The 22689-nt window shown below is 38.7% G+C and overlaps 3 protein-coding genes across 3 annotated transcripts in view; all 3 read right to left on the reverse strand.

Annotated features, from left to right (window-relative positions):
• HUWE1 (HECT, UBA and WWE domain containing E3 ubiquitin protein ligase 1) overlaps nt 1-22689 on the reverse strand; it is a 106855-nt gene that overhangs the window by 55058 nt on the left and 29108 nt on the right. The gene's annotated exons all lie outside the window — the stretch shown is intronic.
• On the reverse strand, nt 41-22551 carry Chpf (Chondroitin polymerizing factor). The gene is made up of 6 exons (XM_064699458.1): nt 21791-22551; nt 4749-5426; nt 2560-2715; nt 1278-1880; nt 707-1202; nt 41-617 (listed from the first exon to the last, which is right to left on the reverse strand). The coding sequence occupies exons 1-6, from the start codon at nt 22007-22009 to the stop codon at nt 283-285; spliced, it is 2487 nt and encodes an 828-aa protein (XP_064555528.1). The 5' UTR covers nt 22010-22551; the 3' UTR covers nt 41-282.
• On the reverse strand, nt 15327-17154 carry Fer3HCH (Ferritin 3 heavy chain homologue). The gene is made up of 2 exons (XM_064699461.1): nt 16894-17154; nt 15327-15929 (listed from the first exon to the last, which is right to left on the reverse strand). Exons 1-2 carry the CDS (start codon nt 17092-17094, stop codon nt 15483-15485), a joined length of 648 nt encoding a protein of 215 aa, XP_064555531.1. The 5' UTR covers nt 17095-17154; the 3' UTR covers nt 15327-15482.

The following is a 22689-nucleotide window of genomic DNA, read 5'->3' on the forward strand; positions in this document are numbered from 1 at the left end:
CCCGTTTGAGCACTAATTATATAACAATTCTTGTCTACCATTTTGAGCATTAAAAGTTTCACTTTAAAGCAAGGCATTTACAAACAATAAAAAAAGGAGAAAACCAACAAAAATTGTTTAAAACTAATCGCACACACACACCCACACACACACATCAATACACGCACACGCACACGCACACTCTTGGCAACATATATAGATATATATATGTATGTATGTTTAGCAAGGAACTGATGATATCTCTATAATGTATAACAGTATAACAGCTGCAGCTGCAGCTGCCTACTTTTGCAGAATACTTTTATCCTCGTAGCGTATGATTGCATCTCCGATTTGTTTGCGCGACGCCAAATGGATGCACTGCTGCCGGCCACACCCATCCGGGGGCAACGTCGGCGGCAGCGAACCGCCGCGCGCCAAATGACTCCGGACCGCCAGGCCGAAGCGCAGATGTGGCTCAACGGCGCGCAATATGTGCACCGTATGCTGTGCGGCAACAAACATGTCCAGGATGCTCTCGACGCCGGCGGGACGTTGCGGTGCCTGCAGCAGCAGCTGCTCAATGTCCAGATCGCTGCGCATTATGGGCAGACCCAGGGGATCCAACAGTTTGCGAGCTGCAAACAAAAACAGGCCAACGCCCAAATGAGTTAACGCCATAGATCGAACAGGGGGGGGGGGGGGGGGAGGGGGGTTGGATTTTTACCCTGTACATAGTCGCGACTGTAGAAGGCGATGACATCGTGATTCTGGCGATCAAAGTAGCCGCTGCTCTGGCTAATGTCGCAGGTGTCGCACTCCTTGCAGAAATGCGCCCAGCTGCAGGGATACAGCTGAAAGCCGATGGGCGCATAGACCTGAAAGCCCTGGATGGTGTTCATGCGCACACGATTGAGGAAATCCGTGCGAAAGAGCATGCCCGGCGGTGCCAGCAGCACCAGCGACTCGAGCCCCAGCTTGGGCAGCGCCAGATCCGCAACGGCCAGGCTGAGCAACTGCTGGCTACCGTACATGGAGGCGTGCAGCAGCCAATCGTCTGGCTTAATTGGTGCACTCAGCTGCTCCGGCAGCCGTATGGACACCCAGGCAATGCGTGAGCCATCCGTCTTGTATTTGGTGGATAAATCCAAGGCCAACTTCTTCAGAGTCTTGAAGGGATCATCGTCGCCCTTGCTGGGCGAGTCGAAGCGATAGAGAAATATCTGAAAATTTAAATATACTACATATGAGTACGAGAGCCAAGAGTGACCGACTAGCCGGCAATCGATTGCACTCACCAGCAGCAGGAAGGTATTGTCCTGGTTGGCCATGCAGACGCGCTCGTATTGTGCCACAAAATCGAGAGCATCGGTCACCTGATGCTCAAATGCCGGCACGAGGATCGCAATCCGTGTGCTCTCCGTGACATAGGGCGATGGGACCACCTCGATCCGACCCAGTGGCTTGACCACCTCAAAGCTTTTGAGCAGCAGACGCTTGGGTGGTGTGGCACCCTCGTACAGATTCAGATGCAGTTGATAGTCCATGCCGCGCGTCGCATCGAATTTGCGATAGGCGCTGTGCAGATCCTGGTAACGCAGCTTCGGGTACTTCTGGGCGGTATACTGCAGCGCTATATCCAGCACCTTGGCAAAGTCCAGTGCCTCGATGCGGCTGAGCGGCGCCACCGCACGATCCGCATTGGCGTTCGGCAGAAAACTGTGTGTTCCATTCAGCAGCTGCCAGGTGAGCATATCGTGGCGCGTCTCTGGCGCACTGGGCGGCGGCACGCCCAATGGCCAACGGATTTCGAGTATTTTGTTGGAGATGCTGCCGTTGGCAATCCGATACGATTTCTGTTCCAGCGCATAGCCGCGCTGCTGCACCAGCTCCAGATGGTGCTGTAATCGCAAAACAAGAAACGAACATTTAAATTTTTATCGTTTTAACAGTTCTTAACGGACACTGCACACGCTTAACAGTGCCATGTTATGCATCTTGACATGCAAATGTTATCGCGATTGTAATGTAAATCAATAAACAATAATTCATAATAATTAATTGAATTTGTCATTTTGTTTTCAGATTCAATTTTTGTTTTTATTAGCGAACTTTACGTTTGTTTATACTTATTCTATATATTAATTATACTGTTATCGTTATTCCGTTCCTATTCCGTCTCCAAGCACTTAACAGCTCAATGTTATTATACATTTATTTTAATGTAAGCAACATGGTTAAACATGGGATTTATCCAGTTTCTTTTCTTTCGTTAAGTTTTAGCTCTCTTTATGGAGTTTTCTGTTTCATTTTTACCACATACGTTTTGCCTCCTCCTTTCTTTCACCTTTGAATGCAAGCTATGTAGTTAACAGTGAACGGTTAACTGCTCTATGTTAATACCCGTTTATAAAAATGTAATAAACAAGTATCTGTATGGTTGTTTGACTGTAAAAGCTCCCATAACAGGACGCGGTGGCTTTGTACGGTTATGGGAACACATGTTGTATGCAAAACATTTTGAATAGCTAACGGAATTTATTACTGAATATATACATTAGAATTACATCGAGTACTTACCTTGGAATAGTAGGCGTGCAGGCGATAGAAATCCTCCGGCGTCTGCACGGGATAAACTGTTGTAGCATTGCGAAATGCCGGCTCCTTGGCCAGTATGCTGAGATCCTTATAGTGGCGCGATTTTGTATTCAAGGCATAGCTGTACTGGCGCATACCCTGAACAATTAAAAATAAAAAAAAATGAGTTAGAACGGCGCCGTCAAATATTCCATGAAATTAAAATCTAAAAAAAAAAGGGAGCTGACCCGGACCCAAACCAGAATCCATGATACAGTTATGAGCATGAGTTCTACAGATCACAAAACAATAAACTTCCTTTATCGGCGTGTCGCATTTACGATCACATTAAGCATTCCCGCAATTCCCGTTTCCCTTTCCATTCCCGTTCTCGTTTGGCATTTTCATTCCCATTGCCCGTTCGCCAGGGTGGGGGGCGCGGCGCATAATTAAATTAACAGTGCCATGCTAACAGTTGGTGACGGCAAGCGCTGGATGCGAGTTAGTTTAGAGGAGGCATCCGGCATGTCCCATTAGGGCGTCTCTGCCATTTGCAACAAACAGCAGCGCGTCATAAAACATAAAACATTTCTGGGTTTCTTTTCTCCTTTTTTGTTTTTCGCAGCAAATGCGACTAGTTAATTTGCCGGCGCACATTAATCAATTTAAATGGCAATATGTTTAAAAAGTGGCAGAAGAGGCAATTGCAGCAAGCGATCGTAACGGCACTTTTGAAGATGCTGCTAAACAGAAATAACAGTTAAATGAGAGCGCATTAGAGTATTGCATTCGACCTAAAGTACACCCTGTAAGCTGAAATCCACTTCGGGTAGGCTCTTTAAGCTCTTAGTTTTAAGAGCATAAAATACAGTTACTGTTTAAAATTGAAATAAAAACAGAAATCAACACGTCCACACATACACACACGCATAAATTACATACATACATATGCATGTATGTACATAAATCATTCCACGGTGCCTGCTAGCCGCATAAATAAACCCAAAATCCAAACAAACGAAATTCAAGTGAAAGACGTGCGTCAAGTTCTTGGCCCTGCGTTTCGTTTTATGCACACACACACACACATACATATATATACATTCATTCATGTATGTATGTATGTATGTATATGTGTAAAACCAAAAGGAAATAAAATTTCCTGCTAAATTGCGTGTGCAAAATGCGATTCCCTGCTGATATAAATAAACAGCAACTACTTTAATTAACGCAAATATGTAGATGCCACCCAGCGCAGTAAAGCTAATCAGAGCAGCGCCGCCAGCGCTTGTCAAACTGTTCGTCGAGTGCACTTCCAATTGGCTATGGATCGCAAGCGTCACCTCACATTATTGCCCAGTCTTAACCTTCCTGCTCACACACATACCCGTTTAAAAAATTCTTCAGACCGTTGCCGTTGCTTGGAAATTAAATAAACTGTCCATCAAGTGGTGCTGCTGCTGGTGGCATGTCCGCTGAATGCCTGCCACAAGCCGGCAAACAGCTCTGAAACGTTTAACAACACGAAGACTTTGAAGTTGCTTTACTTCTGTTTTTTTTTTGTTTTCGTTCTGTCTTTCTTTTTCTCATTTGAACTCTCCACTTTCCGCATCACATTTCGTTCTGCCGCTGCCGCTGCCAACGCTGATGCTCTTTTCAGGGTCACTTTTGTGTATCAATGAACTGATTTTTTTGTTTTTATGTTCTTTTCTGGCATTCTGCTTGTATATGGGTGTGTGTGTGTGTGTGTTTGCCTTGTTCTATCTCTCTCTCTCTCTCTCTGTGTGCGTCTTTTTAGTCAACGGCAAATTGTTTAAATAAATAAAACGGCGTGTAGGAAGCAGAAAAGATCACACGACAAGCAAACGGCAAATTAACTCGCACAAACACAAGCACACACACACATGCAAACACTACGTATGTATACACAGCAACGTGTGTTTGTGCGTATGCTCTATTTGCTGGTTGCTGCAGACAGCAGTGCTCCTAAAACTGCTAACAGCTGCTGCCAGACAGCAAGCGACAAATGTTAATTTGTTAAGTCTGTTAAGCTGCCTGCTAATTTCTGGTGTAAATGAACTTTACACTTGTTCCAATCCCTCACGTTCCGATGCTACATGCTAAACGGTAACTCGTAAGTATGAATCATGTATGTATGCCCAAAATGTAAGGGTTTTTCAACTGTTTCTCACCTGAAAACTCTCTTGACAGCCAGCCACACGACTCGCATACTTCACACAGCGCCCAATATTGACACTGTGATCATTCGTAATGCCAATGCGTACACAGCGATCCAAGTTGTTGCGCATCTTGCGGATGACGCTGCTGCTAAGCAGTATGCCCGCCTCCAGGGCACAATAGTTGCGATCACTGAGACCCGCAGCGCCAGAATCATTCAAAGATTCATCGCCAGCATTGCCAGCAGAGGGCGGCGCATCTGCATCGCCATTGCCATCGGTGGATGGATCGCCCAGGCCAACACGCGTGCCGCCCATATACAGGTCAAAGGTGATGCTCATGTGATAGAGCAGCGCTGTCAGCTTGCGCGCATCCACATAGACATTGTCCGGCACCAGCAGAAAGTAATCATAGTCGTCCAGATAGTTGTCCGCAATATATTTGATCACATAGAATGGTCGGCGGCTTTCGCGCGTGTCTGTGAAGCCAACAATGTTCTTCAGCTGGTAGTTGGTCTTCGCGCTGTCTGCGTTGATGAAGAACTTGATTTTGTTCACCAGATGGGCGGTGGTGCGATTGAAGGCGGTCGCATAGCTGTTGATGTTCTCCTGTGACGTCATCACACCAATAAAGATTTTCTCACGTATGCCCAACTCCGAGGAGTAATACCGCGGGCGGAGCACATTTTTTACCTGCCCAAAAGGAAAAGAGACAAAACAAACCTTTGGATTAGAAAATGTTTAAATATCCAACACTAATCGCTTTTGAATCGAACCGGTTCGAGCTGTGAATTTCAATTTTGAAAGCTGTTAGCCGAACCGAAAAGATTCCTCAAAAACCGCTTTTGAAACGAACCGGTTCGAGCTGCGAATTCCAGTTCTCAAAGCTTGAACCGAACTGAAAGAATCCTGCAAAAAACAGCAAAGCCCAATCCTAACTTCGAACCGGTTCGAGCTGGGAATTCCAATTTTTAAAGCTGTTAACCGAACCGAAAGAGTTCCTAAAAACCGCTTTTGCATCGAACCGGTTCGAAGCGGGAATTCGATCTTTTAAAGCTATGAACCGAACCGAGAGAAGTCTTCAAAAAAACAGCTATTTTTGAGCTTGAAACGGAACTGCACGAATTTCGTTCAAAAAATGTTCGAGAATATATTGAATATTATTGAAAAATATAGTTTTAAAGAATGTTTACAATTGAAAAATTTAGAAAATAAGAGTTCGACTCATGAACCATAAAGAAAACCGAGAAGATGAAAGGGATTTTAAAAAATCGGTTCAGTTTAAATAAATTATATTTAAAAATATAGTACACGTCCATTGTTAAGCATATCTTCATTGATAGAGTTATTTAGCGCAATGATCATTGTTTTAAGCGCTAAGCTAAAGGACAATATCATAAGTATTTTGTACCCATTAAAATGATCTAGTCAAGCTGCACGGACTACACATTCGGCCACTTGAGAACTCAGACCCATCAGAGACAATCACAAAATGCCGGGCAGCTCAAGTGGCCACTTAAAAAGTGGTTCTTGACGATCTGATGATTATGTTATTCATATGCGAGTAAACGAAGTACGAGTTTTTTCTTCGTCTTCTTTATTTACTTTACTGTGTTCCTCAAAAAATGTAAAAAAAAAAAAAAAAAAGAGGAGAGAGAAAAAATAATATGTAATAATAGTACTCCTATCTATTTGAATCTGGGTCTTTATTAGGCATGAGGTTCAACGTGCTCTATAAAGCGTTTACGATTATGAGCATGAGTTGAGCTCTTCTGAGAAAGAAATGCTTGAAATAAAAATACTTCGAACGTCGGGCAAAAATAGTTGAGCAATATGCGTAAGCAATAAGCAATATACATACATATAAATAAACTAGCGGGTATACGTATAATATAAATGCTCTCAAAGATCTTTGAAAATGAGTTTGGAACCGATCCGACGGTAAGCCAATTTACTACTGTTGCGGACGAAATTTCCCAAACCGCTGAAACACGTATTCACGAAGTTCTTATGCAGAGCTTTGAATAAAGGCTCGAAGCAAATCGACAAAACCTTAAAACAATTATAATCATGTTAGATTTAGATGTTAAATTGATTTAGAGACCAAGCCATTAACAAAGACCCAATCCTATAAAAATCGTAGGAGATTTGACCGAGTTATGGGAGTGGGAAATTTTGACCTATGTCTATATAGGATATTTGAGAGTACTATTTTTACATGAATTTGAACCAAAAATAATATTCCCAGATTAAGATGACAAATTTATTAAGAATCCAAGCCATAAGCAAAAAGCCAAACTTCGAGCAAATCGGAAGAGATTTGGCCGACTTATGGGGGTGGGAAATTTTGACCTATGTCTCTATAGAATATTTGAGAGTACTATTTTTACATGAATTTGAACCAAAAATAATATTCCCAGATTAAGATGACAAATTTATACAGAATCCAAGCCATAAGCAAAAAGCCAAACTTCGAGCAAATCGGAAGAGATTTGGCCGACTTATGGGGGTGGGAAATTTTGACCTATGTCTCTATATGATATTTGAGAGTACTATTTTTACATGAATTTGGACCAAAAATAATGTTGTCGGGAACTCCAGATATATTGCTTAACCCTATAATAAATGGTATTTATTATGCTCCCTTCATTTAAGTAGCCTTATCAAAATTAGAACTCTATATAACTCTGATTGGTCAATAATTCAATATATATATTTAACAACTTTTGATTTCATGGAATTTTAACTGAACCAATTACATGATCTTCATTAATCTCCTCACAAACTCTCAAACTGGCAACATTTTACGTACAATATCATATAGCTAAACCTGGAAATAATCAGTCGGCGTTATTAAATAAAGACAACGCCTTTGTAAGGCTAAGATCGGAATATAATATGGTTAGTACATATGCTATAAGTCTGAAGAGTATTTATGACATAATTCCCCAATAGAACGTGCTGCTTCCTTGGCTCGTAGTCAAGCTTAAGTTTGTTTTAGAGGCGACCGTCGGTAGTTGAATGAAATTTTATGGCCAATTACAAATACATTTTAATGCCACTTTTTATGGGACCATAAAGTGACGGCCTTCGCGCAAGTTCGCCGTTTTTATAACCTTTTAGAAGGGTATCATAATTTGGTAACGAAAAGTGAAACGACCCCATTGGGAATAGATATATCGATCCGATTCGATAGAAACACACAGACGGACCTGGCTATATCATGTCTTGAATAGGAACTATCGGTCATATATCATCATATAACAACTCTTTATCAGCCTTATCCTCACTTATAAGCAAAATCTTTGCAATATCGGACTACTATATTATATAGCACTAGAAAAGAGTTTTTACATAGGAAAACTTTTCAACTAGTATTTTTCGAATCGAACTTACATTTCATATGCGTCCCATGGGAACAGCTAAAAAGCGTATTTAAGCTTCGCCGAGCCGAAAATTGTTTTTGTTGCTTATGTAACCGATTTTCTGCTTCTTTTATATATTTGCGTTTTTAGACACTGACGTCAGATGCAACTGCCTGACCCTTGAACCTTGTGCCCAGCTAGCTCGGAGGGGTTTTTTTTTATTTTGTAGCCAAGCTATTGCGCCTGCATTGAGGGGGGCGTGGCTAGTGAACGGCTTTGGATTGCGGCTTTGGTGAGCAGCAATTAGCGCTAATAACAAGCACAAAGATTGCTTGTCTAGTTAGTTGCACTCACTAAGCAGCATGCACGACTGCCAAATGCCCTGTACAAAATTGATGGCATTATGTTGAAATATTCATGACGAAAGATCAGCTATAGAAATGAAGTGTGCCCGATTGGTAGATACCCTGTTGCCCAGCTGCGCAGGCATACATTACTCGAATATACATAGCTGTACATAGCCTTTCTCTGTACTTTTACCCAATACATATATACAATTCTCAGGGCTAAAAGATGGCAAAAATCGGAACGCAAAGCCACACATGCCAAACTTGAGGGCTCCAGCTCTTAGAATAACTGCGTCCCTAAGGCTGTATATCAAAAGTATTTTTGCTCTTATGTTAGCTTCTTCTTCTTCTTCTTAATAAAACCGAATGTGATATGGATTTATATATAGCTTAATCCGACTGAGACGCATAGATTTAAGACAAAAACCAACCTAAAGTTTGTCTCTTTCGACGCACAATATACAAAGGAAGCTATATATATAATTAATTTGAACCAATTTATAGTCTTAAGGGGCAAATAAAATAAAAATCAAAAAACAAATTTTCAGTTAATTGGAGCATAATTCGCCAGCTTTAGCTACTTTGGGCTCTTCGATCGTAGGACTTATATAGATATAGATATAAATGTAAGAAAAAATGCTTTCTGCTTTTCCATCTCTCGTAAGTTGTGGCAGCAAACAGATATGCTTGCTTTTGGTTTGCGCATACAGGGTATATTATGATCGGCTATTGCTCTGCTAATTTGTGATTAACAAATCATTTCAATTTTTTATACCCTTAACTCATTGAAAATGGGTAAAAAGGGTATTATGTATTTGTACAAATGTATGTAACAGGCAGAAGGAAGCATCTCCGACCCCATAAAGTATATATATTCTTGATCAGCATCAACAGCCGAGTCGATCTAGCCATGTCCGTCTGTCTGTCCGTCTCTCTGTCCGTCTGTCCGTATGTATGAACGCAAGGATCTCAGAACCTATAAGAGCTAGAGACTTGAAATTTTAGCTGTAGGTCCTCCTAGTGCCCGCGCAGATCGAGTTTGTTTCCGATATTCGATAACTTGCCCCGTTTCCAAGTAATCGATAAAGTTATCGAAATCCTGTTTTTGAGCAATTTTTGTAAATAATAAGAGCTAAAATCATCAAGCTTGACATGTAGCTTCTAGAATAGTATATATTATCAAGTATCTTTTATTTTATACGCCTGTTGGAAAAAGAGGGTTCAGGGTATCCCCATAGTCGGGAGTTTCGAACAGAACCTTTTTCCCCCTTTTTTTTTATATTTTTAATGAACGGTTTTTAATTGTCAGCTAAAGCTGACAGCGAGCTGTCATGGCCAATGCACCCATTGAAAGGCAAACAGCCCGCCGGACAGGGACAGTTCCCGCTTGATTCGCATGCAAAGCGAAGATGACCTTGTGCCGAAACTACGGCAACTTATGCCACAGCAATAGCTCCGGACTGTACGCAATTAATTGTGTAAATATCTAAACACAACACACAGCGGCACAACAGGTAAACATTTGCCTAGCTGCCACACACACACACACACGCACACACACACTAACAAGCCCCTGCCACTGAGCAGTCCCCCTCTCTGCAGCAGCATTCGAAAAATATTTAATCTATTTAGCTTTTTGTGGGGGTAAATTAAAATACTTTCCAAAATATGCACAATGTCTGTTTATTTGTGTGTGTGTGTGTGTTGGCGGGCAAATGATGCATGCAAATTCCACGAAATTAATAATTGAAAATCGAAAGCAAACATTGACCGTTCCGAATCTAATTTCGAATTTTCTAATGCACAACGTTGTCCAGGCAACATATTTGCTTTGGCTTTTAGCGATTTCATATGAATTAGCAGAATCGGCAGCAGGAAATTGTGAATCAACAAGAACTGAGGCGAAGGTGTGGAATTTGCCTCTAACTTTAGTTAGTCTAGTTTAGATTTAAGATCATATAAAGCATTAGAAGAGAATAAAGCAATATGTACAAGATAGTTTTACCTTCAGACTGACTCCGCTAGTGGCCAGTGTCATTTTAATTCACATTACACTTTCAGTTTGCTGCCACTGTTAGTCACATATCAAAAAAGAAAAATTTCATCCAACTGGGCAGGCCCTACATGAATTTTTGAGAATCGCAGAGAACGACAGCCGTTAATTTTAAATAGAAACAACATTTTTATTTTAACATTGCACTAGACTTTATACGAACTGTTAATCACATCAACAAGAAAAAAAAAATCACTAAGATTTCAGTCAATTGGGCAGGCCCTACTTGAATTTTTGAGAATCGCAGAGGAGAACGGCCGTTATTTTTAAATTAATAATTTCACATTAACGAACAAGTTAACGTCAGTCAGTTACAGCTGAGTATTTTTAACTCGATTTTCTGCTCTCCCTTTTTTTTGTTGCGCTTTTACTCTATCTCTCTCTTCTACTCACCCTTTCTCTTCTACTCATTCTCTCTCTTCTTCACTCTATCTCTCCCTCTTCTAGTCACTCTCTCCCTTCTCCATCCTTTTACTCTCTCCCTCTCTCTCTTCTACTAGCTCTCTCCCTCTCTCTCTCTTCTACTTACTCTCTCCCTCTCCTTTACTAACTCTCTCTCCCTCCAACGTTTAGGGAATCTGAATCTAGAATTCTCTTTAGCAGCTTCTTACTTTTGTTTGCTCCTCTTAGTCTTCCTCTTCTTAAGATTTTGGCTCTCTCTTACCGCCTAGCACTATCTCATTGTCTTTGTCTCTCTCTCTAGGCTGCCTTCTTTCTAACTCCTCTTTCTACATAATTTTGCCCCTCTTACTTTTTCTTCTTTACACTCACATTCGCATCCGCATTCTAACTGCCTCACTTTTTTTTGGGAGCACTTCCGAAAGGGCGCCTTTCTCTTTTAGTTTCTCCCCTGTTCAATTGCTTCTTACTTTCCCACACCTGTTTATTTTCTTGTACTTTCTTTCTCCCGTTCCTTACTGCTCCCTATCTTATTATCTCGATCTTTCTTTTTTCATTTGACTTTAAATACCTTTAATACTCTCCTCTACGAAAACTATCTAATACTCTCACTTTTTAAGCAATATTTCACTCTATTCCTCTCGACGTCTCTCTCTATCTTACTTCTAGTCACTCTCTTAGTTACAGCATGAGCTTGAAGCTGGCGTGTTTCATTACCACTGTTTCGAGCAGTGTCAGTCAACTGAATCTTGTGAGAACCTGTTGCGAATTATAAGCGAAATCATTGTAAAATCACAAAATTTAAAATATTCATGGACTCTCTAAGTGAACTTAGATGCGTAAGCTTGTTGGGGCACGTGGCTGGGCAAATTTCAATGCTTGTTTTACGGGTTTCTTTTTTTTTTTTTTTTTTAATACTTTTTACTATTGATAAGCGATAGACATGACAACAACCTTGTGACGTAACAGCAGCCAACGGAAGTAGGAAAAAAAAAGAATAGTTCGATGTGTGCTTGTACGATTATTTTTTGTATTATTTTTTTTTTTTAATTTTCCTCAAATTGATAGTTGCGAAACTAGCTAACATTAGCCATACAACGAGCAGGCGTTTATGCCAAGCGTTGAGCGTTATCAAAGAGCTGTCTTATCGGCCAGAAGGAGAGACTACAACAAAAATAAGTGAGCCGTGGGCAACGTCACGAATGACAACAAAATATTCCCATTTTCCATTCCACAAATTTAATTAAACATTGATATTGAATTATGTTTATTTGTGCCGTATTGGCGTCGACGCTGCGTCGCGTCGCATAGTTTTGCCCTCTACCTGGTTTACAATTTACACAATTGGATGCAGCCGGTCCAATTGGAGCCACAATTTGGCCGATGAGTCAGTCGAAAATGGGTTTAAGTTGACAAATTATATGGCTTCTGGCCAATGAGCAAGGGTCTGAGATACGGTTTCTGGTCGGCGTTGGGTATAATAAATAAATCTTAAGATAACTTTTGCCCACAATCATACGTTTTTATGTACATTTGTGTACATAATGTACCAATACATATATGTATGTATATCTATATATGGCCCATAAAAAGGCTGCTTCTTTGGGTGTTGTATGCGATTGCTATGAATGAATGAATATTGTTGCGCATAAACAACTACTCATAGGGAGTGCAATGCTTTTGGACTGAATCATGCAGATGCAATTTCAATATTTGATTTACTTGGCGCTTAACTAGCTCGTAATATGAACTGTTTGCAGTACATATAGGGCATATATATGTGAGTGTGAGCCATAGTTAAATGAATTTCATTGTCTCATTGGCTCATTCATACGTGCGAGTAATGTTCATAATATAATGACATGAGTAATTAATTAAAAGCTAATTAAATGATTCGAGCTATTCAAATGCATTCAAATAATATGCATTCTAGCAAATGATTCGATTGATTCAAAATAATTTAAATGATTCAAATAAATCGAGTGTATTGAATGGCAAATAATTACTTAATATTTGAATTAACATTTTACAAATGAGACAAATTAAAAGCTAATTAAATGATTCGAGTTAGTCGAATGCATTCAAATAAAATGCATTCTAGCAAATGATTCGATTGATTCAAAATAATTTAAATGATTCAAATAAATCGAGTGTATTGAATGGCAAATAATTACTCAATATTCGAATTAACATTTTACAAATGATACAAGTTATTCGAATGCATTCAAGGAAATGATTCAATGTGACTATTGTATGGCAAATGATTCAAGTTAATCGAATGCATTCATTTGAATGATTCGAGCAAATGAAAATTATTGAAATTGCTTAAATAAATCGAGTGTATTGTATGGCAAATAATCACTCAATAAGTACAAATAATTCAATTGAAATGTTACAAATGATTCCAGTTAATCGACACATAATGTGCAATTATATCCACTTTAATTGATTGCACTTTTGAAATTCTTTCCGTTTCTAGTTATAGTAATAATGGAACATTTATACTAATGAAGTAATTGTTTTCTCCACATTAAAGCTAACATATTTGTCTAAATGTTACGAGCTAATTGGGTTGATTCATTCATACCATTCGAAATTTATACCCGCATGCGAATTTATCAATTTGTACGAGTAAACGGGGACTCATTCAAAGTATTTGAAATGCTGTCTTTGCGTGTCCCCTGAGCAATAGAGAGATGTGAATATTTCACACTGATCACTATGATTAAATCGAATGATTCGAATGTATTCGAATTGCATATGCAAATACTAATTCTGAAAACCTTTGAAGGCTGCCAAAACGATAAGCTATACATGACCCATAAGCATTGGTGTTAACTAAATGAATTGGGTTATGCAACTGCATTCGAATGATTCAAGTAATTCGAATTCATTCAGAATTTTTATGAAATGGGCATGCTTTGGGTAAGCCGCCCTGGACGTTAGCTGACAGCTAGGTGCACAGCAAGTGCAATTACTTATAGCATATACTGTGTGCTTGCCACAAATAGATATTTATGTATGCATGTACGTGTTTATGGAATCACATATTGCATGTGTCTCAATCTCGGCTCGTTTTCAATCGAGCACAAGACCCAAGTGGACAATATGAATTGCATTGGATTTGACAAATCTTAATTGAAAGAAAGGCGCAGGCGGTGTCGGCTAGTTTGTTACAGATCGCTAGTTCTTATTGTTGTTATTGTTGTTATTGTTGGTTTAGCTGTAAATGCCAGATCGCCGGGTCGGTTGACTTCGTCTCGCGCTTATGACAATTAATTGAGCGCGTGTGTATATGTATGTAGATGCACAGACATATGCATGAAAAAGGCATATAAACATATGTATATGTATATACGAGCATGTGAGGCCTTAAGCCGGAAATGCGACGCGCCTTTCAATTAGGGCAGCAAAATAAAGCTGCTCAATAGATTTACACGCTTGGCCTTTGCATCTAGCTGAACTAAATCAAAAGTGTGTATTAGCCGTAGAGAAATTGATGATAATATATACATATATTGAAATATATCTTTTACATAAGCTTACAGCTGAACGGATCAAATTTGAGGATTCTAGATATTCTAGATATGCATCCAAAACTCTGGAGTTAAGAGTTTCGTTTGGGTACACTCTGTAAAGTGTAAAGCTGCATTTGAACGATTTTATGTTTCTGACAAACCAACTGATCATGTTTAAGAAACATTTGCTGCCCGTTTCGATTAATATTTGACGGTCTTAATATTCAAAGTATTCTCAGATCTTTTCGTGTTGCGTTCTTTAGCTGAAGATCACCTTTTCATACCCGAAACCCATTGAAAAATGGATTAAAAAAACAGTCAATGTTTGTAATAGGCAGAAGGAAGCAACTAATGACCCCATAAAGTATATATAGTCTGGTGCATGTCCGTCCGAAAAAGAGCTGGAGACGATATGGAAAGCGTGTTCTTTAAGGACTTTCATAGGTCCTAATAGCTAGAGTCGCCAAATTTGAATGGTATATACAGATCGAGTACCTTTCATTTTATAGCTACCCCCCCCCCCCCTCTCTCCTAGCTAAAGCTGCATTTGTTGTCGTTAACAGAAAGTTGAGGGTATTCCCTAGAGTCGAGCACTCCCGATCAGAGCTCTCTTGTTTTTATTGAGCTATTCCCCACTGCGATCAAGCAAATGAAAGCACCTAAAACAATTTAATGAGAGTTTTTTTTGGCCTTTTCTCAGCTGATCAACACTTGCCGTCAAAAGTGATCGCCTTCCGCAAAGAAGATCGCATCGCGTTTAGCTCTCCAATATCAAAATGGTTGAATTTCTAAAACTGTTAGCTGCTACATAGTTGCAAAAAATGCCTTACTCATGATCTGATTTGAGATAATTGAATATTGATTGAATCGATCAGCTGATCGATGATGCGCAGCCCAACATTTGACTTGGCTTTCTAGGTGCTTACACAGCTAATTGATAAGTGGCTTTATTTATAGACATATTGTGCTCCAGGAACGCCGATAAGTTGTATATTTGTGAGGAATTAAGCTGTCACAAAGCAAACACGAACAGTATGTAGAATGTGATCCAACGAAATTCGTACGGTTCAATGCTTCTTGGCCTGCTGGCCGTTGCCATGCATCGAGCCGGAGATCATGTACTTGTCAAACAGATAGTCGCCGACCTCGTTCTGGGCGCGTTCCAATTGCCTTATAAAATCGGCCAATACCTTTTGGCCGTCGACCTGCTCCTGCAGAAAGTTGGCCTCAATGAAATCACACAGATTGGGATCATTCTCTTTGCCGGCCAAGGCGTGCACATCCAACAGATGCTGATTAACATCCATTTCCATTTGCAGCGCCTGCTTCAGGGCCGACATCGCGTCCTCGAACTGTGGCACCGGCTCCGGTACAGCGCTCAAAATGATTGTGCCGCCGCGTTTATTCATATACTTCATGATCTTCTCGGCATGCTCACGCTCCTCGACGCTGGCCTGCAGAAAGAAGCCATGGATGCCCGGCGAGCTGACATCGGCGCGATCGAAATGATAGGCCTGTATATACATATATATATATATCTTAATTAGCTTTGTTTTACAAAAACCAACACTTGAAGCGAACAGACAATTCATCTAATGGCAACAAATTATGACAACATTTTACTTGAAAACTAAATGTCAGCTAAAAATCTTGACAATTTAAAACTTATTGGAAAACGAGTAGGTAAGAATAACTTCGACACACCGACGATTTAATACCCTTGTAAAAATTTCCCTTTTGTAGATATGTGAGAATATTAAGAAACTACTTTTTGACCGATCTTCCTATGGCAGCTTTATGATATAGTGGTCCGATGCTAATAAGATTTTGGATATACATATGTAGGAAGCTTAGTGAAACTTATAAAAGCCGAGTTTGGTCAAGATATATCTTATATATATATATCTATATATATATATATATATATATCTGCTATGATTATATATACCGAATATGTATACTTTATGGATTCGGACATTACAATACCCTCTACAAGGGTATAAAAACGGGCAACGTAGAAGCTGCCTGGAGACAGCTCTTAGTGTATATTTTTTTCAATATCTTTTATATATATTCCTACATCTATATTGATATCTTAACCTATATCTACATCTATAGCTTCACCGATATACCTAATCTTCATCTATATCTATGTTTATATCTTTACCCATATTCGTTTTGTTCGAATATCTTTATACATAAGATTACCTATATCCATACTTATACGCTATAGCTTGACCTCCACCTATGTGTATGCCCTTTCTTATACCTATATATATATTTAGCTAGCCTCGCCTATATCTACCTTTATAGCTTTACCTATGCCTATGCTTATATCTTTCTGTATGTGCATTCTATATACCTTTATCTGTATTTTTAGCTAAACCTCTATATCCTCTCCCATATTAACATCTATAGCACATGCCTATATCCCTTTATATATCTGAATTCATATCTTTTGCCCATGCACTGCCTTACCATTGCCAAATATTGATGGCAGGCCTTAAGTTCCAAGTTGATCTGATCGTTCAGTTTCTCTTCACAGCTTTTGGCAAAGTTTTGCCGCATTATCATGCACAGGCGACGCATCATCCAAGGATTACACTTCGCCATATTAAAGCCACAAAATGTTTGGGATAAACCAACGAGGAAGTGAGAAAAAGGATCAAAAATTCTCATGTATACCGAAATTTAACTAATTTATTTCAATTTTTTATATTATTTTATATTTTTTTAAATTTCAACTCAAAAGTGCCTACATAGGCAACTAGTTTGATCAAACAGTCAGTTTATATTAACAGCAGTGATACCCTATATATACCCTATATATTATTAAAGGATAGTATACACAGTTCAGGAGGGATCTAATTTTTAGTATATACATAAATGTATCATATATTAAAGCACTATAAATTTTATAGTTTATCCCTATAAGTATGACAAAAATTGATTAAGAATGCATTTTTCATGGCGTGTGGCTAAGAGAAGAATGCATGTGCGGCAGCTGGGTAGAGGGTATCTCCAACCGGCTACTCTTACACTTGTAAAGGGTATTATAGTTTTGTCATGAAATGTGTAAAGCATAGGAGACATCTCCATCTCTATAGAGTATATACATTCTGGATCAGCATCAACAGCCGAGTTGATATAGACATGTCTCTCAGTTTTAAAGCTATCGTCTTGAAACTTTGCACAAGTCCGTCTATCTTTTGCAGACAGTACATATTTTGAAACCAAACGGATCGGAGCACTATATCATATAGCTGGCATAGGAACAATTCGTGGAAAAGCAGGTTTTTGTGTGGAAAACATGTTTGCTTATGAAGATATCTTGACCTAACTCGGCATTTATTAGTTTTATTATGCTCCTTATACATATGTATATACCCAATCTAATTCACATCGAAGCACTATATAATATGGCTGCCATAGGTCTAATCGGTCGATATTTAAGGTCTTATATGGAAAACTCTTTCATTTATCAAGATATCTTGACCAAACCAGGCACTTAAGCTATGCTGCCTACATCTGAGCCAAATCTAATCAATATCGGTCGACTATATTTTATAGCCATATAGAAAGAATCGATCGAAGAGTGAGTTTTTCTATGGCAAAGTATTGGGTTTTCCAAGATAGTTTCATCAAAGATTTACTACATTCACATAACCGCAAAACAGTGAGGATATTAAATTTTCGGCGTGCCGAAAATATCCTTACTTTCTCGTTTTCAAATATATATTGACTTAACTCAACAACTACTAGTTAATTCATCAGGAAACTCTTTCCACATGAACCAACTCTATCATATTTTAAACCTTAAAATTGAGTTGCACGAAAGGCGAATAAAATCGGAATATTATATCGTGCATTTGCCAGATTTCGGCAAGTATTTATTAATATTTCGATTCCCAGCTAGAAAACCAAAACGATCTGTGTACTTTTCGTTAGTTTTTGTGAGATAATCCGTTGTTCATGAAAGATCTGTTTGCTGAAACATGCCGGGGGTCAAAGGTTCAAAGTGCGCAGTCAACTACAAATGTGATTTCACTTTTTTCTCTTTGACTTTTTTTTTAACGTTTCAGCGGAGCACTTAGTCAGTGTACACACACACACACACACACACACACATATATATATATATATATATATACATGTACCTGTTCATACCCTATGCTGTATGTTTGCTTAGGCAACAACAACAACCACGACAACAACAACAACAACATGGTGTTAAGTAAACTTGTGTTATTGTCATTTACTTGTATTAAGTGACTGGAAAACGACTTTTTTGCTCAAGTTTTTTTCTTCTGTTTCTTTTTTTTTTTTTGTTTTGGTTTTTTGTACGAACAAGTTTTAAATATTATCTTTCGCTCGTGTCGTCCACTAAGTAACTTACGCACATTAAACAAAAATAATAATAATAAACCCACACATACATACAAACACTGGCCCATTAAGTCGAAATAATAAACATTATTTTCGAGCACATGAAACGCAAATCATCGTTAAAGTCGAGAGCAAAAAAAAAAATTGTACAGATTAAAGATTGTCGAAACGCACTGTACAACTTTCGTGTTATACAACACTGTATAGGAAAATTGTAGCAACTATTAAAGTTGATTTTTTGTGGAGCATAAATCAAATAAGGCATGGGAATAAAAATAAATAGAGCCTGAGCAAAAAGAGAAAGAAAAATATTTAGTTGAGGGAAAGACAAAAGCGAAGCTAAACTCTGCTTTTAGCTTGAACTTTTGTGACTCTTGAAGTTTTCTTGAGTTTTGTTATAATCGAAGATTTTAGGTTAAATTTTATTCGCATATCTGAACTAATATATATACTAAGCCTGACTTATTTTGATATTCAACTGACTTTTTTATGAAATCTGACCGAATGCCAAGCTTGTTCGAATTCCATTTGTTCCTTTAACATGTACTTTTAACTTTTAACATGCACCAAAAATGTTTCAATTCCATTTCTTTAAGCTGTTAAAGTTTGTAAAGTGAAAAATATTGGATTGAGCTATAAAATAGAGTAAAATTTTACTGTTCATAATCTTTACTAATAATATATCTAATTAAGAGCATTTAACGAACGAATAAAACCATCTGCGGCAAATAAATTAATAGAATCGAAAGATATATATGGCATCTTAATTGTTTATCGTATTTATTAAAAGTGCCAGAAATCTTTGCAACTAATTGCGCATTATTGTTTCAGTCATAATTATCGATGATTGATTTTCCAAAAACAAAAAAACGTGCCAACATTTTTTGTTTTTATCAAGTTCATACATTTCTTTTTTTTACTTTTTTTCACATTGGTTGCTTAATTAAAACGCAAACGTTTGCATTGTTAACTAAATAAAAATAATAAAAAAAAAACGGCTCGCAAACAAAAAGTCAAAAATTGTATGGCCCGAAAGAAAATAATGAAGTATTCAAAATGTTAAGCAAACCGCAGATCAAATACCCTTATATAGTTCATATGTTTATGAAATGTTTACCTGATTTTAATACGAAATTGGCTTGGAATATTTTTTATATCATATTTGTTCCGATTCCGCGCATTCCCACTTAAAGGTCAACAAAAGGAAGTACGTAAAAGCAGAACCTCCAATTGGTGTATGTAAGAATATATGTATGTATGTATATGTATATACATACAAACATGATAGAGTAAAATACGTAACACGCCGTCTTGCCAATTCAGCTAATTTCTAGCCTAATGTTGGTTATTTTAAGAGCCAGAAATATGGAAATTGTAAACTAGTTTAGCTTTTCTTCTCAATAACAAGTAAAGGCAGCCCTGTTAATGCACTTGACAACACTGGTCACATGCTACATCAAATATTTAATGTACTGTCTATGAGAGCATAGCAATTTTTAATCGATTTTTGTTGGTTTTTCCATGTTGCTCGCGCCTTTAATTCAATAAATTTTGCAGCGTTCGATTTATGCCGGTAAAAGTACACATATATACAAATGTCTGTACAATTTTACACATGCTCATGCATATGTATGTATGTATGTATGTATGTATGTATGTAGTTATGGCATGATGCATGTATCAGCCATTGGTTATTTACTTGGTTCTGGTTTATAAGTGAAATGCGTTTATTTATTTAAATGTAATTTATTCGCGCGCCAGTGGAATTTTTGTCGATCGCATGTTCTTTTTTATTTTTTTTTAATGATCAATTTTTGCAAGCAATGCTGAAATTGGCGCTCACTGTAATTGCCAAAAAATTTAACTCTTATCGTGTAACATAAGGGAAAGAGATAGAGAGAGAGAGAGAGAGAGAGAGAGAGAGAGAGAGAGAGAGAAATGAATGCATTAACGCATTAACAGCGCATAATAATTAAACGGGTTTCAGTGGCTGTCAAACTGTTGCATGGCTCTTGCTGCCGCTGCCGCTTCTTCTGCTGCTGCTGCTGCTGCACGCCGGGTGTTAATTTTAAGAGAAATGGGTTTTTCCAAATTTAAACTGAGCGACTGCAAAGTGGTTGCTGGCTTTTTGAAGTTGTTGATCTTGTCTTTGCACAGAGAATGCCGCATAAAAACGTAGGCGGTGATAACGGCAATTGAAGCCGAAATAATGAAAAGTGACGTCTGCGCTGACGTTGTTGACGCACACACATACACATGCAACATACATATATATATATATATATATATATACATGCATGTGTTTTCTGCCTGAAATGAGGTGGTAGGCGAAGTACGAAAGCGAATGCGATAAGCAAGAAGGTCAATAAATTGCTTGATATAATGAGCCATGTGCACAATTACACACACACACACACAAACGCTATCGCGCATATGCGCTCGCATTTACATATTTATATACATACATACATAAGACACGTGTCGATTTTCCCAACAGGAACCCAAGCAACATTTCGGAAAGACGCACGTTGCAAAAGGCAGGACTAGCACATTTTTTTACATTTGAGCAATTTATTATTTATATATTATTTATCATATAAACAACAGCGTTTCGAACTCTTAGGTTTGTAATCGTACTCGGTCGACTTAAAAGTTAATAAATATTTTATAATTATTATTTTTAATAATAAATATATGGCTTTCATAAAAGCTTCTTTACTTTTAAACATTTGCATTATTTGATATTTGGTATATTACTCATATTTCTGTGGTAGCACGAAATTTGATTTGTTAACGAGGGCGCGTCGTGTTCGTGTCACGGAAGACACGCGCTCAACTCTATTTAGGACTCGAATTGGGTACTCTCTACGCTTGCCACGCTCTAATTGGCGCGTGGACCACGTGCAGAATAAAGACATAGAGAGAAAGAGAGCGCAAGGGCGAGCGCTTGAATGCGATTGAAATGGATGTTGGATTTGTTACGACTTACCGGCTTTTTGGCCGCCAGCGGCTTATTAATCAAATTCAAATGCGGCTCAAAGTCCTGGCCAAAACGTTCGATGAGCAAATTTTCGGCAACCTCCTGCGGGCATTCCTCCTGCTGCACCAGCTCCCAAATGTCCTGCGGTATATAGCAGCTGAGCACCAGGCCCAGCAGCAGCCCGATCACAAAATAATGATTGCGACTCAACGCGGACGGTCTACGCATCTTTCAGGCGTATGGCAAATTGAAATTACATACATACATACACGCATATGTACATATAGGATGCTGATGCTTAATGGCGCTTTTGTCATGTGTACATCTTGTTGTTGCTGTTCGTACGCACAATTGTTGCAGCTGCTGCTTCCTCTTTAGTTGACTGTTGTTTCGTTTCGTTTGATTTGGTTTTCTTTTTGTGTTCGTTTTTGTTTTTGGCGGAAGCGATAAGCAGGCAGAGAACTCAAACAAGTGCGCTGACTGTGCCGGCTAATTTTGGCACTAGGTGCGTGTTGTTGTTGTTGTTGTGCAGCACGCACTTGCGTTTCGTTGATGTCGTTGTTGTTGTGTTTGTATTGTAGCTGTTGTTTTGCATTTGGCGCATTTTTAAAACAAATTCACAGCTTTAAAGCAATCATTGCACTTACACCACACTGCACACATTTATTCGCATTGAGACGTTAATGCTACGAAATGCTTTAAAAAAAAAGAAGTTGAACAAGCGCAAACAAGCGCCGCCTGGCCGCCGCACACCGCGTAACGTAAAAAAATGGGAACTTTTTATCTTCATTTCATTTTGCACACTTAGCAGCGGCTGTTTCTGTTACCGCACTGTTACGATTACCTGCTAGCTGTCTGTTAGTAAAGTGATATGTTATAAGCTAGTATGCTGCACACAGATCATGCAA

This window comes from Drosophila montana, unplaced genomic scaffold (genome assembly GCF_035044405.1).
Source record: "Drosophila montana isolate Dmon_TW-CO22-7 unplaced genomic scaffold, ASM3504440v1 contig_920_1, whole genome shotgun sequence".
NCBI lineage: Eukaryota > Metazoa > Arthropoda > Insecta > Diptera > Drosophilidae > Drosophila > Drosophila montana.